We start from the raw sequence: 23,099 nt of genomic DNA on the forward strand, positions 1-23,099 counted from the left end.
AGAAGAACACTTTGGGTGCAGAGCTGTTGTGGTGGGGAGAAGGGAATTTCGCCATCACCCAGATGGAGCTGCTGCTTCTTCTCCTTCTTCCCTCTTCATTGGTGGCCTCGCACCCCCTGTCCTGCCGGGACGTGTGGCAGTGCCAGCCACCGCCACGGAGCTGCTGATCCACCTCAGCCACTGGCCCGGGATCTCAGCTCATCCCTGCTGTTCCAGCTGAGTGTTCCTCAGAGCCCTGCAGGAGCACCAGCACTGACTGCCAACCCGAGGGGGTTTGTGAAACAAAGCCTCTCCTCCATCCTTTCCCGTCTCAGCCCAGAAAGCTGTCACAGGGTCCCTGGCTCTGTTTCCTTGCTAACGCTGTAGTTATTGTTGTTTGTTTGCCTGGTTATAAATATTAGTAAAAAACTGTCATTCCTATCCCCAGATCTCTGCCTGAGAGCCCCTTGATTTCAAGATTATCATAATTCGGAGGGAGGGGGTCTACATTTTTCATTCCAAGGGAGGCTCCTGCCCTCCCTAGCAGACACCTGTCTCCAAAAACCAAGACATTTGCATGAGAAAATTTTACAAAGTTTTCAATAAAATTCTTATTGATAAATTTGCCTCCATTTCATTTCTAACAAGCTGTTCCTAAAGATCCCGTCAGGCTGTCTTAGACACTTTGGGCAAGGGATTCCTTCCAAGCTGGGCCACTTGGGGGGGATGGGGGCGACCCCAGGGCGGAGGGCAGGGTGTGCAAGGGCCCTTTGTGACACGCTGCAGCACGGTCACCGTGGGATGGTGGCAACGGGAGCAGATGTCAAAGGGCCCTTTGTGACACGTGCTGCCATAGGAGCTGGCGGTGACAGGGCCACGCCACAGTGCTCGGTGCACGCGACGGGTCAGGACGCGCCAGAGCGGTGCTGTGAGGAGCCCCCGCACAGTGCACTCCTTTGTGTCGGACCTGGAGCTTTTCTGAAGGATTATTCCTACAGGTGACCTCGAGGCCAGACCACAGGTCTTGCTGACCTGTGGCCTTGCTGAGCCTTCCTTCTTAAGGTTCTCTTGAGGGCAGACCGTGGGACTTGGTGACCCGGAGCTTTTCCGACGTGTCGCCCATCCCTGCAGTCTCTGCCCTTGAGACCAGACCACAATCCCTGTCGAGGAGCCTCCTGTCCTTCTGGCAGGAGCCCTCAAGACCCAAGTGCAGGACTCGCTGTCTTGCAGTCTTGCCAGGACTTGAGTCTTGCAGGTGCCTTCCAGGCACGACTGCAGGACTTGCTGACTCCGAGCTTTTCCGAGCCATCACTCCTGCAAGCAGCCATAAATCCAGTCACTGCCATGGAGCAGCGACCCCCAAGAGTGGCCAAGTTGGCCTGGCTTGAGGAGGTGGAAGAAGAAGGCTCTGGAGCTGTCCTGGCACAGGAGTCTGAAGAGGTGCAGGAGTTCCAGGCACCACAGGAGGGTGAGTTGCAGAGCTCGGCCTTAGGGCTAGTGCCTGTTGCCAGCTTGGCCCCATCCCATTCCATGCCATGCCATCCCCTGGTGCTGTTCCTATGGAAAGGATGGGAGAGTCCGAAAGAAGATAGGGAGCAGCGACCCCCAAGAGTGCCCAAGCTGGCCTGGGTGGAGGAGGAAGAGGAGGAGGTCGAGGAAGAAGGCCCTGGAACTGCCCCAGCACCAGAGACCGAAGAGGTGCAGCAGTTGCAGCCGCTGGAGGAGGGTGAGTGGCAGAGCTGGGCCACAGGGCTGGTGCCTGCGGCCATCTTGGCCCCATCCCATCCCATTGCATCCCATCTCATCCCATCCCACACTGTCCTGTGGACACACACCCATGGACAGCACAAAAAAGGGGCTGGGGCTGCCCCCGCAGCAGTGGCCGTGCTGCATCCCCTGGGGCATCCCAGGACTGTCCCTGCCTGGGGAACGCAGGGCTGGGCTGTGCTCTCCGGCCTCTCCCGCAGCCCCTCAGCTCTGGCTGCTCTTTGCCAGATGCAGCCATGGACGGCACACAAGAGCAGGACACCGCCCGTGGCCGCTTCCGCAGAGCAGCGCAGGTACCTGCAGCCATCCCCACCTGCGCTGGGCCTGCTGGCACTGCTCAGCCCAGCACCGCACTTGGAGCACTCCATGCAACTTCCCTGTCTTCCTGCCCTTCTCCTACAGTTTCTTTACCAATACATCAAGAGAATTGGCAAGGAAGACACCAGACCTATGGACACTGAGGTCAAGGCATCCTCAGAGGTCTTGGCAGAACAGAGCAGCGCTGCCCAGCTGGATCTGCTTGTAGAGACGGCTCTTTTCAATCCAGAGCAAGTAAGCAGCCTGTGGCCAGCCTTTGATCCTCCAGCAATTGCTTGGCTTTCCCAAGCCACGCCTGCTGCTCACTTGAAGCTTTTGAGGCCATGGCAGTGGGCTGGAAGATAAGCACTTGTCTGGGGAAGAAGCTGGGCACGTTGCTGACTCCCTCTGCTAGCATTCCAAGTCTCCCTGTGCCTTCTCCAGGTGCCCGGCGTGGTGAGGTACATCCACCAGTGGCTCATGGCCAATGAGGCTGCTGAGCACAGGATGGACTGGGCCCTGATGCAAGTGGCCGAGGCAGAGCCCGATGATGTGGCCATCACTCTCCTGCGGGTGGCCCCAACGTGTGACAGGTATGGGGCCCAGCTGCCCCGAGGCCTCAGGGCTCCCCAGCCCATCACCCTGTACAGCCCGGCCCTGGGCTGTGAGCAACACAGACTTCCAGGGCCCTCTGGCTGCTCCCTTTGCCAGCCCTGCTACAAAGTCGGCCCCCGAGCCTGCTGCGGTGCTGCCAGCCTGCCCCTCAGGGGCCTGTCCCCACAGGGCTGGGCTGCCTGGCTGCTGCTGCCGCTCAGGGCCAGTGGGCACAGGCAGAGCTGGCGGCCAGCTCAGCTCCCCGCTGCTGCCCAGCCCACGGTGATGTGTCTGACCCCGCAGAGCTGCTATGGCCATGTGGACGACCATCTTGCTCTCGCCCTGGATTTCAGAGGAAGTGACACCGCTCCTCATCAATGTGGTGGGGAGCTGGCCGCAGAAAAACCTGGGCACCTCTGATGGGGACAAGACGGCTGTCTTTTCCCTGACTGTGAGTTTCTGGAGCTGGCCTTTGCTCACCGCAAGGCCGGCCGCCTCTCCAGCAGCTCTGTTGCCTCCTTCCCCCACTGCATCTCCCTGCTTCAGGCACTGGCCACAAACCTGGCCTAGGGGCAGCTTCAGGGCCACCAGGCCCGCTGCTCCCCCTGCGTCTCCCCTGGCCTCTCCCTGCCACGCTCAGGCCCTGCCACACGGACGCCCCGGCACTGAGCGCTGTCTCGGGCTGCTTTGTCCTCTACAGGCAACTCTGGTGATGTGGAAGATCCTCCAGGGGCCCTGTTGCCCACAGATCCTCACAGTCTATTTCCCCCGCCTCTTTGTGCATCTCCTCTTCCAAACGTACTTCAGTACTTTGTATATGACAGAAGACGTCCATACCTTCTGGAAGGAATGCCAGGAGCAACACGGCCTCTCCACCAGCCCCAACAGGTGCTCCATGCCACTCCTCCTGTCCCTGCCACTTCCCCAGCCTCAGAGCCAGCGCTCCCAGCGTCACCTGGGCTTTGCTGTGCACACAGGTTTGCAGTGCAGACCCTGAAGGCCCTGCTCTGCAGTCTCCACTTGGAGCATGTGGTGGTGGCAATGGAACGCAAGCGTGGCTGGGACACGCTGCTCTGTGCTGACACCCACCACTATGCCATGGGTCTGCTGGCCAGGTGAGCCCCCCTTCTCCCCACTGCCTCTGACATTTGTGCCGCCTGCCCGGGATGTCCCCCACAGTCCCCGTGGCCATGGGCTTGAGGGCCTCGTCACCGAGGGATGGCCAAGGAGACTGCAAAAGGCTGCGAGAGGAGGGTGCCCAGGAGCAGCCACATCTCAAGGGCCCAAATCCCCTCACAGGGTGCTGGGGCAATATGACAACTGCGTCAGTCAGTCCTGGGAGAGGTTTTTCGCACCCTTGCTGAGACTCTTTGTGCCGTTTTCCGCCTTCCAGGGTAATGTGCCGTGCATCCGCCCACTTGTGTAAAGGCATCTTAAGCTACCTGCTTGAGGTGCTCAGCAAACCGTTGCCACACTGGGATGTCTCTGCCATGGCATTCCTTGTGGAGGTGAGCCTGATGGCCAGCACTACCTCGCTCAGCTCCCTGCCAGCCCTATCCCCTGGCATAGCCACAGCTGCCTGGGACGGCACCCGCGCCCTGTGCTGCTGCCTGGGCCCAGCCCTGCGCACTTCCAGGCTCCTGCCGGCCGGCTCCCCTCTCACTGCCCTGTGCCTTTCAGCTCCTAGATTGCCTGGACTTGAGTGACTGTGGTGACAGCCTAATGGAGATCTTGTATAAGTACCTGTGGTACAACTCCACAGAGATGCATCACCAGGTGCTCAGGGCTCTCCTCCTGCTAAGGGACCGTCCCTCCATGGTGAGAAGGGGGCAGCAGCTGAAACCGTGTGGGCAGCATGAGGCTGGGCAATGCTGTCACTTGCCTTGGCTGGCCTTTGCCTTGGGCGCTGAGGCAGCTCCTCCCAGCTCTCCTGCCTCCTGCTTCAGCTGCCCGAGTGCTTTGGGACAGCCCTTTGGCCTCTGGGCCCTGCGGCAGCTGCCCGGGCTTTCACACCCTTGTGTTCTGCACAGGCCGAAAGAATTCAGAGCCTGACAGGAAGACTAGTGCACCTCCTGTGGGACTTGGACAGTGACGTGGCCAGGATGAGCATTGCTCTCCTGAGCTATATTTTCTTGGATGAAGACACCCCAATATCCTGGCGCAGGGCCCTGCAGCTGGCTGAGCCGCTCCTGAAACTCCTGGACAATGTAAGGCTCTGTGCCCCAGCCACGGCCACTGCCTGCTGCCCGGACACTTTGTGCCCTGTGCATTTGCAGGCCTGCGCCAATGTGGGCCACAAGAAGCCAATGATGAGGTCATTTTTCCTTCCTTCCTTTCATACAGCCCCATAGCCAGGTGCAGCTGCTCTCCATGTCTCTCCTTCGAAGAGTGATGTCTTCAGCAGAAGAAGAAGGAAGAAAGCCCCTGAAGGAACGAGTGTACCAGAGCCTGCTCCCACTCTTTTTCCACTGCCAAGATGAGAATCGGCATGTGGCAGAGGTGAGGACTCCTGGGCTGCTGCTGCGCCTTGGCAGGGGGCTCAGCTGCCTCCTGCCCTGACGCAGGCTTGCAGGCTGCAGCCTCCTCCAGCCCTTGGCACTGGGACACTCCTGTGCCCTGCCTTGTGGGGCCATTTGCGGCTCTCTGCTGCTCCCCAGGCCTCTCGGACAACGCTCCTTCGCGCGGCTGGCTTTCTGAAGAGGCCAGACCTAGAAAAAGCTGTGAGGAAGGAGAAGCTGTGGAAGTTTGCCAGGCTCGTGGTAAGGGCGGCCTGCAAGTGCCAGCCAAAGGCTAGAGAAGCCCCCTGGCCCCGGTGGTCAGTGTGTGGGGCTGGCAGCTGTGCCCCTGCCCACTGCTGCACCCGGGGGCCGCACGGCTTCTCAGGGCTGGCCGGGCACGGGAGGCCGGGGCTGGCCGCAGGCAGCAGCGCCCGGCCGAGGGACAGAGCCCGCGCCAACCCTTCCCTCCTGCCGCTCTCTCCAGCTGGCCGACCACAGGATCCCCTTGGCCGAGCATCTGCGCCGGGCCCTGCAGTACCTGCAGGACCCACAGGAGACCCTGAGAGCGGCGGCCATCAGGGTCATCGGTGAGTCCCGAGCCCGGGCTCCCTCCCCGCCCCGCCGCAGCTCGGCCCCAGCCCCGGCTGCTGCCCCGGCAGCGGCACCCGGGCCCGGCGCCCTGGAGCCCCGGCTGCCCTCGGGGCTGCTGCTGCCGGCCTCTGGCAGCCGTGCCCTTGGGCTGAGTCAGGATGCGGCAAGGGCCCGGGCTGAGCCCTGCCGGGGCAGGAGGCCGTGTGGCCACAGGGCTGGCAGCGCCGCTGGCAGGGAGCTGTGCTGCTGGGACCCTGACAGGCTCTGTGTTCTCAGGGATGGCCGGGGAGCAGCTGAGGGGGCAGCACGCAGAGCTCCAGGTGTTGTGCAGAGGTGAGCCACGGCAGCAGGCTGACAGTGGTGGCTGTCGGGGGCAGCTGCAAGCCCTGGCCTGGCTGTGGAGGGCTCTGCTCCCTGTGCCGATGAGGGGCGGCGTGGGCAGAGCACAGTGAGATTTCAGGGCCACGTGGGGCATTTGTGGCCAGCAGCTTCGGGCTGACCCCCTTGGTCCCTGCTCCCTCCTGGCCAAGGCAAGAGCTGGCTGGCATGGCCCTGGCAGGGGGCTCTCGCTGGGCCCCCACAGCTCTGGGGTCTGACCGTAGCTCTGTTCGTCTCTCTTGCAGCCCTCGAACGCCTGACGGAGGACAGAAGCTGTGCCGTGTCAGACCTGGCACTTGAAACGCTGTATGTCCTCCGGGCCATCCAGAGTGCCCGATATTCCATCCTGCAGAGGATGCAAGACCAAATCCTCAGGGCATGGAGGACACGGCCTCGTCTGTCGGGCTTGGGCTGGCTGCGCTGCTGGAGATGTGCTCAGCGCTGACCTGAGAGGCTCTGTCTTCTGGGGCCACATGGGCCAGCCAGGATTGTTTATTTCATAAGGGTTGTTATTTTCCTATTTTCTCTTCTTTTTACTATGTAAATAATATAGGATATGTTAGGGCTGAGAGGCTCTATCTTCTGGGGCCACATGGGCCATCTGTTATTTTTTGTTTCATAGAGATTATTCTTTTCTTCGTTTCGTTTCCATCTAGTATGTAAATAATATAGGATATGTTATAAACCACAAGAGTCCCAAGACCTTTCTTTTGCTGCCCAGGGTGTGTGGGGCATAGGGGAAGAGAGGGAAAAGGGTTCTTGTGTTCAGCAACCTGCCGGGGCATGCAGTGGTGCAGGGGAAATGGCCAGAAGCCCCTTGGCCTTTGGTGGTTGTGCTGAAGCCACAAGCCCTGTGGCAGGCAGGAAGCGCCATCTGTGTCCTGCTGCCCGTGTGTTGGTGCCGTGATGGCTGAGGAGCTGCTGGAGCTCCTGTGGGGCTGCGGCGCTGCTGCCGGGCCAGGCTGGGGGAGCCCCTGAGGGCACGGGGTGCTGGGAGGCCATGAAGGGATGAGGGGCTGCGGAGGCCCAGACGGGACAAGGCAGTGGGAAGGCACGAGGGGGATGTGTGAGGGAGTGGGTGGCAGGAGGTTCCAAGGGGACAGAAGGCCCTGGAGGAGCCGGGGTGGTGGGAAGCCCTGAGGAATTGGGTGTCAGAGGCCATAAGCAGCCCCCGGGCAGCCGCCTGGTCCCTTACACCTGGCTGCTCCGGTGCTGCCCCAAAATGTCCCCCAGGCCTGCAGCAGAAGGCCTGGAGGCTGGGACACCACCCCAGCGGGAGGGTGGGGACAGCCCGAGGTGCCCAGGCTGGGCTGGCTGGGGACATGGAGGGCAGGGAGTGCTGCCAGGCCACGGCCACTGGGTGCCTCCAGGAAGGGGCAGTGGGCAGAGGCAGGGCTGGCGGCCAGCCCGGGCCGTCACGGCTGCCCAGGCCACGCTGCTGTGACCGAGGCCCCCCTGACACAGAGCTCGGGGCCCACAGAGCTGCTGCCACCATGGGGAGGGTGGCGATGTCTCCTCCGGCAGGGCTGCCCAGTGGCTGCTGCCCAAGCGGCTCTGGAGCCCACAGAAACAGCAGCAGAGCGTGCCCAGGAACAGCAGCAGCCCCAACGTCGGCACCTGCGCACTGAGGCGTCCGCAGCAGCCGGGTGCCAAACAGGGGGAGGCTGTGGGCACAATTGCCTTTGCTTTGGCAAAAGGCTTCAGCAGAGTTGGCCACAATGGCTTTCTCTTCACTTGCAGCCTTACAACAACGCTTGCCAGCTTCAGCTGCAGCCTGTGCCCGTGACTGACTTGGATGGCCGTGCTTGAGGGCGAGCTCGCCTTCCACACTCAGGTGTCCCAAGGCAGCGGCATTGGCGCCATCCTGAGAAAGAGAGAGAGAGAGAGAGAGAGAGAGAGAGAGAGAGAGTCTGATGGGGCAGCTGCCCTCCCTCTCATCTGTCCAGGCACCTTAAAGATACATGAAACAAAATCCTGGACTTGCTTGGAACAAAGGAAGAAGCAGCATGTGCTGAAAAAAAGCAGGGACTTACACGGCTCAGTTTTGCTCTCCACTTGGGCAATCCCAGAATCCCTGAGCACTTGGTGTTGCAAAGTATCATCAACATCATCCAGTCTCCAAGCACCCTGCCATGGGCACAGGTGGTGTGCAGGCACAGGTGTCACTAGAATTGGGAGAACACTTTTCCATGTTGACCTTTTCCTCTCCTGGATTTCAAGCAAAGATGAAAAAATCATCTGGTGAATGACAGGTGAATAGTGTAGCTCACAGAACTAGGAGTAGGAGTCTCCAGTGGCCCATGGTGTGTCCATTCAACCATTGTTAGATTGTCCAGTTGGAGCTCAGCCCCGTGCAGCCCGGGCACAGGCACCAGGCTGGTCCATTTCAGCATCCCAAAGTCTTGGTGGCTCCCTGTGCACCCATTGTCTCCTGAATCCATTCTTGAACTCCCAGTTACTGCTGTGCCGGGCATGAGAACACAGGAACAGCTTGTTTGGCTCATTCTTGCCTTTGCTGCTCCTGCCTAAAGGAATCATCAGGACTATATGCTGATGGAATGGGATCGCCGAACAGCAGGGACTTTGTCTGTAGAGTCTAAAACTAAAACCTTGTCTGACTGTTTAGACACTCTAAAATCCAGGGTGAGAATGACAGCTTTGGTATGGAAGAATCCTAGAAATCTTGACTTGTGATTTTTCTAGTCAAGGATTTGAATGCCAATGTGGAACCTACAAAAATATTCAAACTTGTTTTCATTGGCAACCCTTTTGAAATGGCATCAGCAGAGCTCCAGGGGACAGGGTATGACAGTGGGGACAGTACTTGGCAGCTCATGGCTTCAGATGTGGGAGGTAAATATTTTGCCTAGGTACACATTTAAGTTCAAGTTTTCCCAGGGTTTGGATTGACTGGTCATTGCAGGTAACTTTAATCAATGCAAAAGGATGTAAAAGCAGAGTTTCTGGAGAATGTGCACTAGGGAGGAAATAGGGAGAAAACCTTGAACACAGCCAGCAGGCTCTGGAAAAATTGATAAAAGTTAAAATTAAAAATAGATGTAGCACTGTGACTGTTCAGACAGGACTCCTTGTGTCTGGAGGTGATCGTAAAACATTTTAAAATCTTAGGAAATTTGGGAACTCAGAAAGAAAGTTAGGCTTGACAAGCCCTGGGAAAAGTAGGCCCTGGAAATGTTAGGCCTTGTGCTTGCTAAAGATCATGTGAAACTGCACCTGTGTAATCAATATATGATAAATGATAGAATTGTTAGATGTGATTAGATATAATTATTGTTTAAAGAACATGAGGAACAATGTTAGGGGGCTGAGGTGGGATCACGAGAAATCCATGCTTGGGTAAAAACAATGCGTACAATAGAACAATGTAAGTTTAATAATTAATATCTAAGTTGTATAACGATAGAGTATAAAACATGTTCAACTCAAAAGCAAGATGGGTCAGATTTGGGTCTGTGTACCCCTGACACCCAGAGCTCTTCAATAAAGCACCTGCATATAATCATTGTGTGATGATGTGTGTTCCTGAACTCTAACATTTTGGTGACCCAGATGGGACCTTGTGAGTGCTGCTGAGCGAGCTCGCGACCCGATCCTGCTCCAGCCGGCACCGAGGGATTCTCGGGGAGCCCATCGGCCGCGACCGTCTGCGCTGCTCACAGCGTCCCCAGGAGAAGAGGTAAGGTGCTTTCACTTTGGTTTGGGTGCCTGCCAATAAGACGCAGCAAAAGCTGCGCTTGGTTGGGCTAAAGGAATTCCTGTTGGGATTGCCTGGGCGCCGTCCGTCAGACGACTGCGAAAGCGTTGCAGGTTCGGCATTTGTGGTGTATTGTAGTTGTGACATGGAGAAGCTTAAAGGGGTTTTGGGCAGCAATGCTCTCATAGCAGGTACTTCTCCTTTGGGGTGCTTCTTAGCACATTGGAAACAAGGTCACTTTGGGGAAGAATTACATAAGGCTAAATTAATTTTGGTGAGATCTCCCCACGGAAAAAGACCCCTGTGACACTGTCTCATCTGTTGGTAGCTATAGTAGCTATAACCTCTCTCTTTCTTTACTTTGTTTTCTTTCTCCTCTCTCTCTCTCTCACTCCCTCTCCTCTATCACATAACCCTTGTTATCACTAAAATAAAGGCACATTATTGGTGTTGTGATTTCAACTGAAATCCCTTTGTGTCCTTTGTGCCCTCTGAGATCAAAGAAACTTCTCGCGACTCCCACTGGCGTTAGCGAATCGTGACATTTAAACTGGAGTCACGGACAGGATTTGTGACAGACAGAAGGGGCTGCAGGTTTGTTGTGCAGTCTGTATTAGGGGAAAGATGTTTTGCTCCAGCCGCACCCAGCCCGACACTCCCAAGAGAGTGAGCGGTGTCTAGAAAGCAAGGGGGGCAACTCGAATTTCCCACAAACTGCACACGCCGAGGTGAAAAGCACCCCACACTCACTTGAGGGCTCTGTCTGCAGAATTTCACAAAAGATCTCTTAGTGCAAAAGGGTGGGAATGTTTTTGTTGTTGTTGTGTGTGTGAATTTTGAGTGCTTGGTGTAGCAAAGAGACAATCAGAATTTTAAACTGAAAGAGTGCCTCCTGAGCAGATTTGGTCTTTTTACCCACACAGGGAAACAAAAAGCAGTGTGGGTGTGGGTGTGTGTGTGTGTGTATAATTGAAGTTTATACCTCCCTGTAGTGGTTTTCCCTTTGTAAAAATGACTGAAAAGGGCAGTGCAGAAGTTAAAGCTGCATTTTATGCTCTGTTAGCAAAACACAATGCCAGACCTTCTCCGGGAGGGGAAAAGTGGGCGCTTAGTTACTGGTTTAATTTGGAAAATGTGATTGATAGAGTGTGTTCTTTACAAGATGAAAGAAAATTTAAACTGGTCAAAAATCAAACTCTACTCTTCTCAGTTTTGGGAGCTTTTTTTACTGCAGCTCTAGAAATTGGCTTTAAGCAAAGAAGTGAGGAAAGAACTAGAATAGACTCCCTCCAGAACCTAGTTGAAATTTTGCAAAAACAATTCAATGAAGAAAAGAGTAAGATCAATCTGTTGCGAGCAGCCCTCCGGGATGAAAATTCAAAAATGCTGACTTGCTAAAAAAAAACAGAAGAGGGGGAAACCCCTCTCATGGATCAAATTTACCCTCCAAAAGAGCTAATTCATTCCAGTAGAAATAATGGACCTGTAAAAATGGCAGAAGAAAAATCAGAGAAAGCAAAGGTGTTAGATGCATTGGTTCTCTTAAGGAAAACCCAGACAAGAGAAAAGAAATCTCTCACTGCCAGTATTGGTGGTCACTGGAGATAAAGAAGGGGGTCCCCAGCAAGGTAATAGATGGCTTCTCACTTCAAAGTTGAGTGAAGTTGTTTCTAATTGGCACTGTCCCAAGTTCATTGTATGGAATGCCCCATTGGATAACCCAGCACAGCTCCACAGGCTCTGGGGCTGTGAGCCAAAGCCGTCTCCTTCTCAGCTTCTGGGAGTGGAGCCCAAAGAGCCTCAGAATCAGGGAAACTGGGAACTCTGCCTCTCCTGGGTGAGCAGAGAGGCAGAGGTTGCTTTTATTTCAAGTGCTCACTAGAGATAACAAAACTGGAGACATACTGATTACAGCAATAGTGTGTAGAGAATATTTGAAGAGAAGGTGGGCATGATATTTTAGTAAAGGCCTGTCTGCACAAACCAGCCTTTGGTATAAGTTGTGATATTAAAGGCTCATGTCCTTGAAACTTTCCTGAAGCAGAGAGAATGAAGCAAAACAATATCCTTGTGTATAAGAGAAAAAACGTAAACCTGTGTGGATTAACCAAGAGTAACTTGCTTAGCCCAGGGACCCTGTAAAACCCTGTAAAAGTGTGCTGAAGATAGAAATAAATGATGTTCTCCATACTTCTGTGAAGACTAGGCTGAATAGTCTGAGCGGTTTCTCAATAACAGTGGGTCCTATACATCCACTTTTTACTTTTGTAGTTAACACTGGAGCCCAAATTTCTGTGTTGACCAATAAAGACTAGTGCAGGATTTGAGAGCAATATATGGAATAACTAAAGATATTTACCCAGTGGTAGCTAATCCTTGCACATTGTTAACATCTATAAAAATGAAATAGAAATGGTTTACTGTACTTGATTTAAAAGATGCCTTTTTCTGCATACCCCTTGACAAAAAAAGTAGGAAACTGTTTGTCTTTGAGTGGGAAAGTCCAGAAAATAGAAGGAAAACTCAGCTCACCTGAACACGACTCCCACAAGGATACAAGAACAGTCCAACCCTATTTGGAAGCCAGCTGGGGAAGGAGCTGGAGATTTGGACCGAGAACGGGCAAGTACCGAGAAAACAATACCTGCTGTTACAGTATGTTGATGGTGTACTGATAGCTACAGAAGAGAGAACAACCTGCATAAAGGTACCAATTGAAATTTGAGATCAGCTGGGAATGGGAGGATATAAGGAGTCTAAAGAAAAGGCACAAATTGCCTGGCAGAGTGTGATTTCCCTGGGATGTGAAATCTCACCAGGGCAATGTAAGCTGGGTATTAATTGTATTCAAGCTATTTGTGCTATTCCAGAACCCCAGAACGTGCATGAGCTGCGAGTCTTCCTTGGGATGACAGGGTGGTGCTGCCTGTGGATCATGGACTATGGACTAATTGCAAAAGCCCTGGATGAGGCCCAGAAGACGCAGCCGTTTACCTGGGGCAGAGCACAGAAGGAGGCCTTCCTCAAACTGAAGGAGGCATTGACAACTGCTCCGGCGTTCGGATTGCCAGGTTTGTCCAAAGATTTCCAGCTCTTTGTGCATGAAAGACTACACCTAGCACTGGGAGTGCTGAGCCAAGGTTTGGGAAGCTGGGAAAGGCCGGTAGGCTGCTTTTCCAAACAGCTTGACAAGGGGAGTGCTGGATGGCCTTCATGCCTGCGGGCAGTTGCAGCCAGCGTGATGCTGCCACAAGAAGCCAGGAAACTCACCATGGGTAGACACATAGATGTCTCTGTGCCACACATGGTGAGCACTGTTTTAGAACAAAAGAGGGGCCATTGGCTATCTCCAAGCAGGATGATGAAATTCCAGGTAATCCTGACTGAGCAGGATGATGTCACACTAAAGACAACTGACCTCTTGAATGCAGCTCTGTTCCTGGGTACCACAACTGAAGAAGGCCCATTAGAGCATGACTGTGTAGAAGTAATAGAGGACACCTATTCGGCAAGAGAAGACCTGAAAGACATCCCACTGGAGCAAGCAGAGTGAGAGCTATTCACAGATGGAAGCAGCTTGGTGGAGAACGGGACCAGATACGCTGGATATGCGGTAACAACAGTCAGTGCAATAGTGGAGGCAAAAGCATTATCAGCAAATGCATCTGCCCAGAGGGCAGAACTGGTTGCCTTAAGCAGAGCACTAGAATTGAGTAAAGGGAAAAGGGGAAACATCTGGACTGGCTCAGAGTATGCTTTGGAGTAGTGCATGTCCACAGAGTGCTGTGGAAAGAAAGAAGACTGCTGTCTGCTCAAGGTACACACATTAAACATCAAGATGCAGTCCTGCAATTGATAAAAGCAATACAAAACCTGAACAAGTAGCAATTATGCACTGCAAAGGACACCAATCAGGAAACTCCAAAATTTGTGAAGGGAATCGAAAAGCAGACTGGACAGCTTGACAGATTGCTTGAAAAGGGCAAAGAACAATGGCATTGATATCTTAAAAAGTTAATGTATCTCAATTTAATTTGCCTCCAAAACCGAAATATTCAATAGGAGATGAGAAATTGGGACATTTTCTAAATGCACAAAAGAATTCAGAAGAGTGGTATGTAACTGCACAAAGACAAATAGTGTTTACCCCCTTGATAATGAGAGAAGTTCTATAAATGAAACATAACAAATGTCATTGGGGTGCAGAGGCATTGGTAAAATGGATGAAACAAAAATTAATCTCGGTACAGATGCTAACAATGGTAAAATCAGTAATGTCAAAATGTGAAATGTGCTTAAAAACAACTCAGTGGCTAGACACAGGCATAGCTAGGGAAGATTAGGATAGGAACAGAATCAGGATGACACTTGGCAAGAACCCTCTTGTAGAGTGAAATTTGGCTGGGCCCTAGAGTCTTTGCTCGGTCCTAGAGCAAACTATCAGAATAAAGAAATGTTGTACAAACCTACAGGTCAGGTAGAGAAATTGGCAAGAGTGAGCTGGGAAAGATTTAAAGAACTAAATGTACAATTACAATTTATTACTCCTGAAAGAGCATGGAGTGTGTGGGTTTTTTAAGGGATGGATTGATCATTGCTGCGTCCACATCCCAAATGTGACTGCAGATGTAGAACATGACATCAATCAGTTGCAACAAATAGAGCACAAAGCACAGGAAGAGCAAAAGGATTTGACTACAAGTTGGTTAGGCAAAATCTTCAAAGGGTTAGGGTGGAATGTGAGTTCATGGATTAAATCTATCATTGAGAGTGTGATAATCTTACTAATTGTATTCTTAGCAATTTGCTTAGTTTACAGCATCTTCAAGGGAGAAATAAAGAAGAAAACATCCTGGAACCAGAAAATAATAAAGGCAGTGACACAAGATCCACCCCCACCATCTTCTGGTTCTCCAGTTCCTGACAGCATCCAGGACAACGTTTACATCAATCAAGGATTCGAAGAACATCGAGTGTAAACTCAGAAACAAAGGACTGTGTCAAGTGCAAACATTTGCACTTATAGTGAAGTGAAAATGCTTTCAAAGGGGGGAATGATAGTAAAAGGTTCTAAAATCATAGAAAATTTGGGGACTCAGAAAGAAAATTAGGCTTGGAAAGCTCAAGATGAGTAGGCCCTGGGAAATGTTAGGCCTTGTGCTTGCTAAAGATCATGTGAAACTGCACCTGTGTAATCAATATATGATAAATGATAGAATTGTTAGATGTGATTAGATATAATTATTGTTTAAAGAACATGAGGAACAATGTTAGGGGGTTGAGAGGGGAACACGAGAAATCCATGCTTGGGTAAAAACAATGCATACAATAGATCAATGTAAGTTTAATAATTAATATCTAAGTTGTATAGTGATAGAGTATAAAACATGTTCAGCTCAAAAGCAAGATGGGTCAGATTTGGGTCTGTGTACCCCTGACACCCAGAGCTCTTCAATAAAGCACCTTCATATAATCATTCTGTGATGATGTATGTTCCTGAACACTAATTTCATCAGATTTTACTGGAATTTTGTGGGATTTTGTGAAATTTTGTGGACATTTTTGGATATGTTGTGGATGTTGCTGGAATTTGGTAGAATTTTGAGAAGTTATAGGGAATGTTGTGGGATTTTTCTGGAATTTTTTGAGGCTTTTCCAGAATTTTGTGGGATATTGAGGAGATTTTGTGGGATGTTTCTGGAATTTTGTGGGATTTTTGTGGGATTTGGAGGAGACTTGAAGAATTTTGAGGGATTTTTCTTGGATTTAGTGGGAAATGGTGGAGATTTAGTAAGCTTTTGCAGGAAGTTATTTTTCTTAGTGACCCAACGACCCAACACCTGTGTGCTGCACTACGGTATTTTCTATCCAATCACCTCCTACTACCCAAAAACCCCTAGGAGAAGAACATGAAGAAGAAAGAAGAAGGACAAGAGAAAAAAACCCTAAATCCTCCATCTTGTCTCTTGTTCTCTAAACTACTTTTTCACCCAGTGATTTAGAAAACTTTCTAATCTACACACTCACACTTTTCCTATCTAACTTTAACATTTGTTTTCATGTATCACCATGAAAACATGCTCATGAATTTCGTATTATATGAAATTCAGTGTTTCTTTGAATCCTAGAAGTAAGTATTAAAAACAAGGGGACACACTCAGACTCCAACATGTTATCTACCTTTGACTGATCCAAGGAGCTATTAATCATAATGCTGCCTTAATTAATAGGATTAGTCACCCAAGTCTCAGGCTAGATAGTGAAGACACAGGCAAGCAGCTTAGCAGAAGGTTTTCTAGGAACATAAAGAAGGAATCCAGGACATTGTCCTGTATTTTCCTTTAAAACAGCTCTGAGAAATCCCCAGGATACTCATGTTAGGAGAAAAGTCCTACATGATTTACATGACCCTGCTGAGCTTCCGAGATCAGGCGGGATCGGGCGCTCTCAGGGCGCTCTGGCCGTAGGCGCTGCTTCCCCTCTCAGGAGCGCTCACCTTCCTGCCGTGCCCTGCAGCCTCACCAACACAGCCCAGACACGCAGAGCACACAGCCCGGCCACCAGGGCTGCCTATGGCCACAGCGGACTCGGAGCCACAGCCAGCAGCACACAGGCCACACAAAGCACAAAACCCACACCGGGCCAGGCACACAAGGCACACAAAGCACACCAGCCACCTGTGCCCACAAGCTCCTGCCCCTCGCCAAGGCTGCCCAAGGAAAACAAGGCACCTGCCGGGACCTGTGCTACTGTTCAAAGTTATTAGTCTCTGCCATATAACAGGAATAGATGGTCCAAAATTAAATGGCCTCAATGTCACCAGGAGTTCTTCACACAGTGCAGGTGTGACATTTGAAAGCAGACAGACTACAGTCCTTTTTTTCTGTGTAACTTCTGGCTGCAAGTCTGTGGCCATAGGGAGATGCCACAATGTGTCATTTAAAAATCATCATTTTTAAAAGCCCAAACAACCAACCACAGCTTCATCTTTCTTGGAGGACTTTATCAGTTTATTCCATAACAGGAGCACAATCTAACCAAGAGAACACAGAACTGTCATTCCAAATACATGGGCTATGCCCCTTCCACTTGGGCTAAGGGGCTGGATTTCCATCAGTGACCACAAGCCAGGACTTTCAACAGTGTTTGCTGCCTTTTTCTCTAAGGCATCATTTGGGATATTTCAAAAAATAATTAATGATAATGATAATTTATTTTGATAATGATAAATTATTAATAATAATTTAATTTGCCTTTAATTAAATGCAAAAAAATGCTACCTTTTCAAATACTTTGTAAGGAACTGAAAAGACAAACTTTCCACAGCCAAACAAAAATAGTGTGTATGTCTCTAGATGCATATCTGGAGGTGGAAAAAGACAAGAGGATAGAAGGCAAGAAAAAATAGGATTTTTTTCTTAATAGGATTTTTCTTAAAATAGGATTTTTTCGTCTGGGATTGGGGGGAGGAGAGGAGGGAGGGGCAGGAATGGGACAGTGCTCCAGGGTCTGTGGCAAACAGTAAAGAAAAATATGGAGAGGTGTCAGAGAAGTAGAGGTGTCAGAAAATTAAAGGTGTCTCCAATAACATAACTATTTGAATTTTAAGATGGAGTGTCTGTAGGCAGCTAAGCAGGGAGATGACAAGGATGGGAGTGTGAAAGAGTTAAGGATCAAAGGAATTGCTCGGGATGGATCTATCTGTGAATAGCACTAACACAAGTTTGCTGCCATTTTAAGCACCAAGTGCTCCACTCAGCCATACTTTGAGATCAAGTTCCTGTAAAAGTATATATTTAAGTTACGTATGAGGGCATTTCTTCACACAGGAACAATTTGAGCTATTCCTGCAAAGGCAGGCAGCTCAATATTTGAGATATAGAGTGGTTCTGCAAGGAGATCTGTTTTCTTAGACTGATGGACTTGGAATACAAATATGAGTCTGATGTTTCTTGTGACACCCATGTCTGGAAGTTTACAGTAACCCTGAGGTGATGGCCCTGCTTCAAATTCATGCATTATGTCAATGAAGAACTGTGCACGGACTGGAAAAGCTGCTTAGCCGTATTTTCCCAGGAGACTGAGCTGTGTGAAATCATCTAAGATGAGTGTTTCATGGGGCTTTCCATTTCTGTTCCTGTTGGGAAGGCAGATTGCCTCAGTGAGCTGAGCAGTGAGTCATGAAGGTCACACAACCAAAAAAAAGTGGAAAAAACTATTTCAGTTGGAAGAGTCCTACACCAGTCATAGAATGACAGAATCATAGAATGGCTTGGGTTGGAAGGGACTTTGAAGATCATCTAGTTCCAATCACGCTGCCACGGGCAGGGACACCTTTCTCTAGAGCAGGTTACTCCAAGCCTTGTCCAGCCTGCTCTTGAACACTTTCAGGCACGGAGCACCCACAGCTTCTCTGGGCAACCTATTCCAGTGCCTCACCAGCCTCACCCTAAAGAATTTCTAACATTTCATCTAAATGTACTTTCTTTTGGTTTCAAGCCATTTCCCCTTATCCTATCACTACATGTCGTTTAAAAGTCTCTCCAGCTTTCTTGGAGCCCCCCTTTAAGGCGCTTTAAGGTTGCCCCAGAGCCTTCTGTTCTCCAGGCTGAACAAACCAAACTCTCTCAGCTTGTCATCGTAGGAGAGGTATTCCAGCCCTCTGATCCTATCCATGGTCTCCAGCAGTCCCATGGCCTCCTTCAGCTGCTTGAATCAATTCAGGGCTGAGCAAAATGTTAAGAATGTTATTCAGCTCATTGTCCAAGTACCTCTCAAACAGACAGGCTTGGAACCATCAATCATCTCTTTAGGAAGCCTGTTAGGAAGTGTTTGACCCATGTCTATTGATAAAAATGCTTGCTAAACCTCATCTAGCTCAGTTTGGAACCATTCCCATCTGTCTTATCACTGGATACCGGGGAGAAGAGATCAGCACCTTGCCTTCCTCAGGTGTTTGGAGAGAGCAAAGAGTTTGCTGCTCAGCCTCATTTCCCCCAGCTGCCAGCACTGCTGGGTAATTCCCCCTTTTGACCAATTAATGATGCTGTGTTTCATTTGCCCCAGCATGACGTTCCCTGGGGGCACACTGCTGACTCCTCTTTAGCCAACACCCCCAGATCCTTTTCTGTAGGGCTGCTCTCCCCCCACTTCTGTCCAAACCTATACTTGTGTCCAGCTTGACTTTTTTTCTTAGTGTTGACCTCTACAATTCTGCATCACCAGCAGACTCTGCTGATCATGTCCTCACATGCTTCTGCTAAATTTATTTGGCCCATCTCAGCTTTTATCCGTGTATCTACTTGTCCAAATCAGTGGATACATATGAAAATATTTCCCAGCCTTGTTTGTGCATTTCTCACGGTCAAGTACATCCATTGCTTTGAATGGAAGAAGTATTTCAATAGGTGAATGAAAACTATCAGCATTATACAAGGCAAGGTAGAAATGCAAATTAGAGGGAGAAGTTGGTTTTAAAGACACAAGCGATTAGGGCCAGTCACATCGGTTAGTTTTGATTGCAAGGCCACAACTTAGACCTAGTGCTTGGGATTTTCCACAGAAGCATTCAGTCTGGCTTTGATGACATTGAGTTATGAGGCATCTACTCTTTTCTTCATGTTTTGATTTACTGGCCATTCACTCCACATTACAAAAAAAAAAAAAAAAAAAAAAGTTTGATAAGTATTTTCTCCTGAATTTTTGTATCTTTTGTACCCATAGTATTGTTTGCTGCTAGATGAAAGAGTTATTTCATATCCTGTACTTTTACCCTAAGAAGGCAGTTAGAAACTATGATCAAATAACCCCTCAGTCCTCTTTTGGATAAGTACATTGATCTCTAAAAGATCTATTTAAAGAGTAAAACTGGTGGGGGAGAGGGCAATGCTCATTTTACTTGCATGCTCCTGTAATTACTGATGCCATGGGAAAGATATTTATTACAACAATATGTCTGGAACTGTACAACATACAGAGAAATGTGTGCTCTCCAAATTTACTTGGATTATCTCAAGGTTTTTCCTAAGACTGCATTTATCTTGCATTGCCTTGACTGTCAATACATCATTGCTTTTATGTTCTTAGAGGAGCAAGAATGAAGACACTCTGAAATGGTATTAGAATTCCAACCTGGATTTCTTCCAGTGCTGTTCAGCATAAGTAATTGAAACCCAATATTGTATTTTTATATACTCTGGAGCATTTCTTCCAAGGGGCAAAATTCTACTCACTTACTGTTGTGTAGGTTATAAATGACATTCTGCATTTCTTCAGATCCATTCTTTTAGCCTGGGATTGAGATTTTCTGAGGTGGAACAAGCCCTTTGGAGTTGGGATCGAGCCCTTTTGGGGTCAAATGGAGCTGTTTTTCGTGGGATTGAGTTGTTCTGAGGTGACAGATGGATCCCTCCTGGCTTTTGGAGTGCAAAGAGATGGAGATGAGAAGCAAACTGTGGCCAAAGGAGAAGGATAAGCAGCCAGGTGTATTGCCAAGGTGGATCCCAGGAATGTGCCCAAGGTGGCTCCTCCAGTGGGGGATGGAGCTGCAGCAGCGCACGAAGCTCTTCCCGCACTCGGGGCACTCGCAGGGCTTCCCTTCCGTTGGTGTCGGGTCAAGTGAGAGCTCTGTGAGAAGCTCTTCCCACACTGGGAACACTCGTGGGGCCTCTCCCCGCTGTGGATGCGCCGCTGTTTGACCAGGTTGCTGTTGTGCTTGAAGCCCTTCCCGCAGTCGGGGCAGCGGAAAGGCCTCTCATCCCTGTGAATCCGATAGTGCCGGAAGAGAATGGATCTGTTGGGAAACCTCTTCCCACACTGAGAACACTCGGAGATCCCTGTTCTGCTCTGGGAGCGCTCCTGGTGTTGATCCCAGTCCCTGTGCTGGCCTCGCTCTCAGTCTCGGAGCAGTCCCGGGGCACTCCCGGAGCCGATTCCAGTCCCGGTGTCGATCTCAATGGCGCAGCGGTGCCGGTCCCGGTCTCAGTCCCGGTCCCGGAGCGGTGCCGCTCTCGGTGCCGGTGCCGGATTCAGTCCCAGTCTCAGGCCCGCTCTAGGCCTCAGTCTCGGTCTCGGTCTCCATCTGGGTCTCGCTCCCAGTCCCGGTGCCGCTCGAACCGAGCCCTTTTCGGGTGATTTCAGGTCCCTTTTGGGCGTTTCAGGCCACTTTGGCTGATGTTGGGGCCCTTTGGGTGATTTGAGGCAAAACCAGCGACTTTCAGGGTGGACCTTGCACCCATTTGGGAGATCCCAGGGTGATTTTAGGCCATTTGGAGTGGGTTTGACACCGCTTTGGGCATTTTTATGCCCTGGTGGTTGCACTTTGGACTCCTTGGGATGATTTTAACCCCATTTGGCTGATGTTAGGCCAAACTATGCGGATTTAGCGCGCAGTTTAGGTCCCTTGGGATGGCTTTGCTTTTCTCCTTTGTTTATTGAAATTTCAGCAGTTTTAACACTTTTTTCCCAGCTTTTTTATCAAAATCTTCATAAAAATTGCCCCAAATGTTCTCAAAATCCTACAAAATTCCAGAAAAACTCCACAAAATTCCACAAAAATCCCACAAAACCTCCTGAAATTCCCACAAAATTCCAGAAAAATACCACCAAATTCACCAGACTCAAAATCCTGAAAATTCCAGAAATATCTCACAAAATTATAGAAATATCCCACAAAAATCTCTAAAGCTTTTAAATATCCCACAAAATTCTTTAAAAAATTCACAAAATTCCACAAAACCCCCAGAAATTACAGAAAAATCTGATACAATTACACAAAATTCCACTAAATTCCAAAAATATACCAAAAATCTAATTTGAAAAAACTCCAGAAATATTCCAGAAAAAAATCCAGTGAAACACCACAAAATTCTTCACGTTTTCTCAACATACACAAAATTCAAGAAAAATCCCAGGAAATTGCACAATAATACAAAAAATTCCTTGAAACTTCTCAAACCCCAACCAAATTCCAGAAACATTTGATAAAATCTCCACAAATTCCCAAAAAATTTAAGAAAAAACCCACAAAATCCCCTAAATTTTTTTCAAAACCCCACCAAATTCCTGCAACATCTCACAAAATCTCCACCAATTTCCACAAAATCCAGGAAAAATCCCTCACAATCCTCCAACTCTCCTCCAAATCCCAGAAAAATCCCACAAAATTCCAGAAACATCCCACAAAATCTCCTCAATATCACAGAAAATTCTAGAGAAAGTCCACAAAATTGCAGAAAAATGCCACAAAATTCCCTAAACCTTCTCCAAACATTACAAAATTCCAGAGACGCCTCACAAAATCTCCACCAATTTCCTCAAAATCTAGGAAAAATCCCTCAAAATTCGTCACGTCTCCTCCAAATCCCACAAAATTCAAGAGAAATCGTCAAAATTCCAGGAATTGCCACAAAATTCCCTCAATCTTCTCAAAACACAACCAAATTCCTGCATCATCCTACAAAATCTCCACAAATGTCCACAAAATTCAAGAAAAATCCCACAAAAATCACTAAATTTCCTCAATATCCCACAAAATTCCACAGGCATCTCACAAAATCTCCACAAATGTCCCACAAAATCTAAGAAAATTCCCTCAAAATTCTTCAAGTCTCCTCCAAATCTCACAGAATTCGAGAGAAATCCTCAAAATTCCAGGAAAATGCTACAAAATTCCTTGAATCTTCTCAAAACCTGACCAAACTCCAGCCACATCCCACAAAATGTCCACAAATTGCCACAAAATTCCAGAAAAATCCCACAAAATACTTCATGTCTCCTCAAAATTCCACAAACATCCCACAACATCCCACAAAATTGCAGAAAAATCTCACAAAATTCCACAAATTTACTCAAAACCCAACCATATTCCTGCAATATCCCACAAAATCTCCACCAATTTCCACAAAATCTAGGAAAAATCCCACAAAATTCTTCAAGTCTCCTCCAAATCCTAGAAAAATCACACAAAATTCCAGAAACATCCCACAAAATCTCCTCAATATCACAGAAAATTCTAGAGAAATTCCACAAAATTGCAGAAAAATGCCACAAAATTCCCTAAATCTTCTCCAAACATTACAAAATTCCAGAGACGTCTCACAAAACCTCCACCAATTTTCACATTATCAAAGAAAAATCCCACAAAATTCTGGAAAAGCCCCACACAATTCCCTAAATCTTCTCAAATTTCTACTAAATTCCTGCAACATCCCACAAAATCTCTACAAATGTCCACAAAATTCAAGAAAAATCCCACAAAATTAACTAAATTTCCTCAATAT

At 49.3% G+C, this 23,099-nt stretch overlaps 1 protein-coding gene across 1 annotated transcript; it reads left to right on the top strand.

Annotated features, from left to right (window-relative positions):
- Positions 1 to 859: 859 nt before the first annotated feature.
- On the top strand, positions 860 to 20,584 carry LOC147646718 (maestro heat-like repeat-containing protein family member 6). Its single transcript, XM_086873024.1, has 13 exons — positions 860 to 1,705; positions 1,975 to 2,039; positions 2,149 to 2,298; positions 2,488 to 2,636; positions 2,941 to 3,088; positions 3,338 to 3,525; positions 3,615 to 3,752; positions 4,031 to 4,145; positions 4,318 to 4,455; positions 4,668 to 4,844; positions 4,981 to 5,136; positions 5,295 to 5,396; positions 20,540 to 20,584. The coding sequence occupies exons 1-13, from the start codon at positions 1,324 to 1,326 to the stop codon at positions 20,582 to 20,584; spliced, it is 1,953 nt and encodes a 650-aa protein (XP_086729150.1). The 5' UTR covers positions 860 to 1,323.
- Positions 20,585 to 23,099: the final 2,515 nt, after the last annotated feature.

Source organism: Cyanistes caeruleus, unplaced genomic scaffold, assembly GCF_971803275.1.
Source record: "Cyanistes caeruleus unplaced genomic scaffold, bCyaCae1.hap1.1 HAP1_SCAFFOLD_81, whole genome shotgun sequence".
Lineage (NCBI taxonomy): Eukaryota > Metazoa > Chordata > Aves > Passeriformes > Paridae > Cyanistes > Cyanistes caeruleus.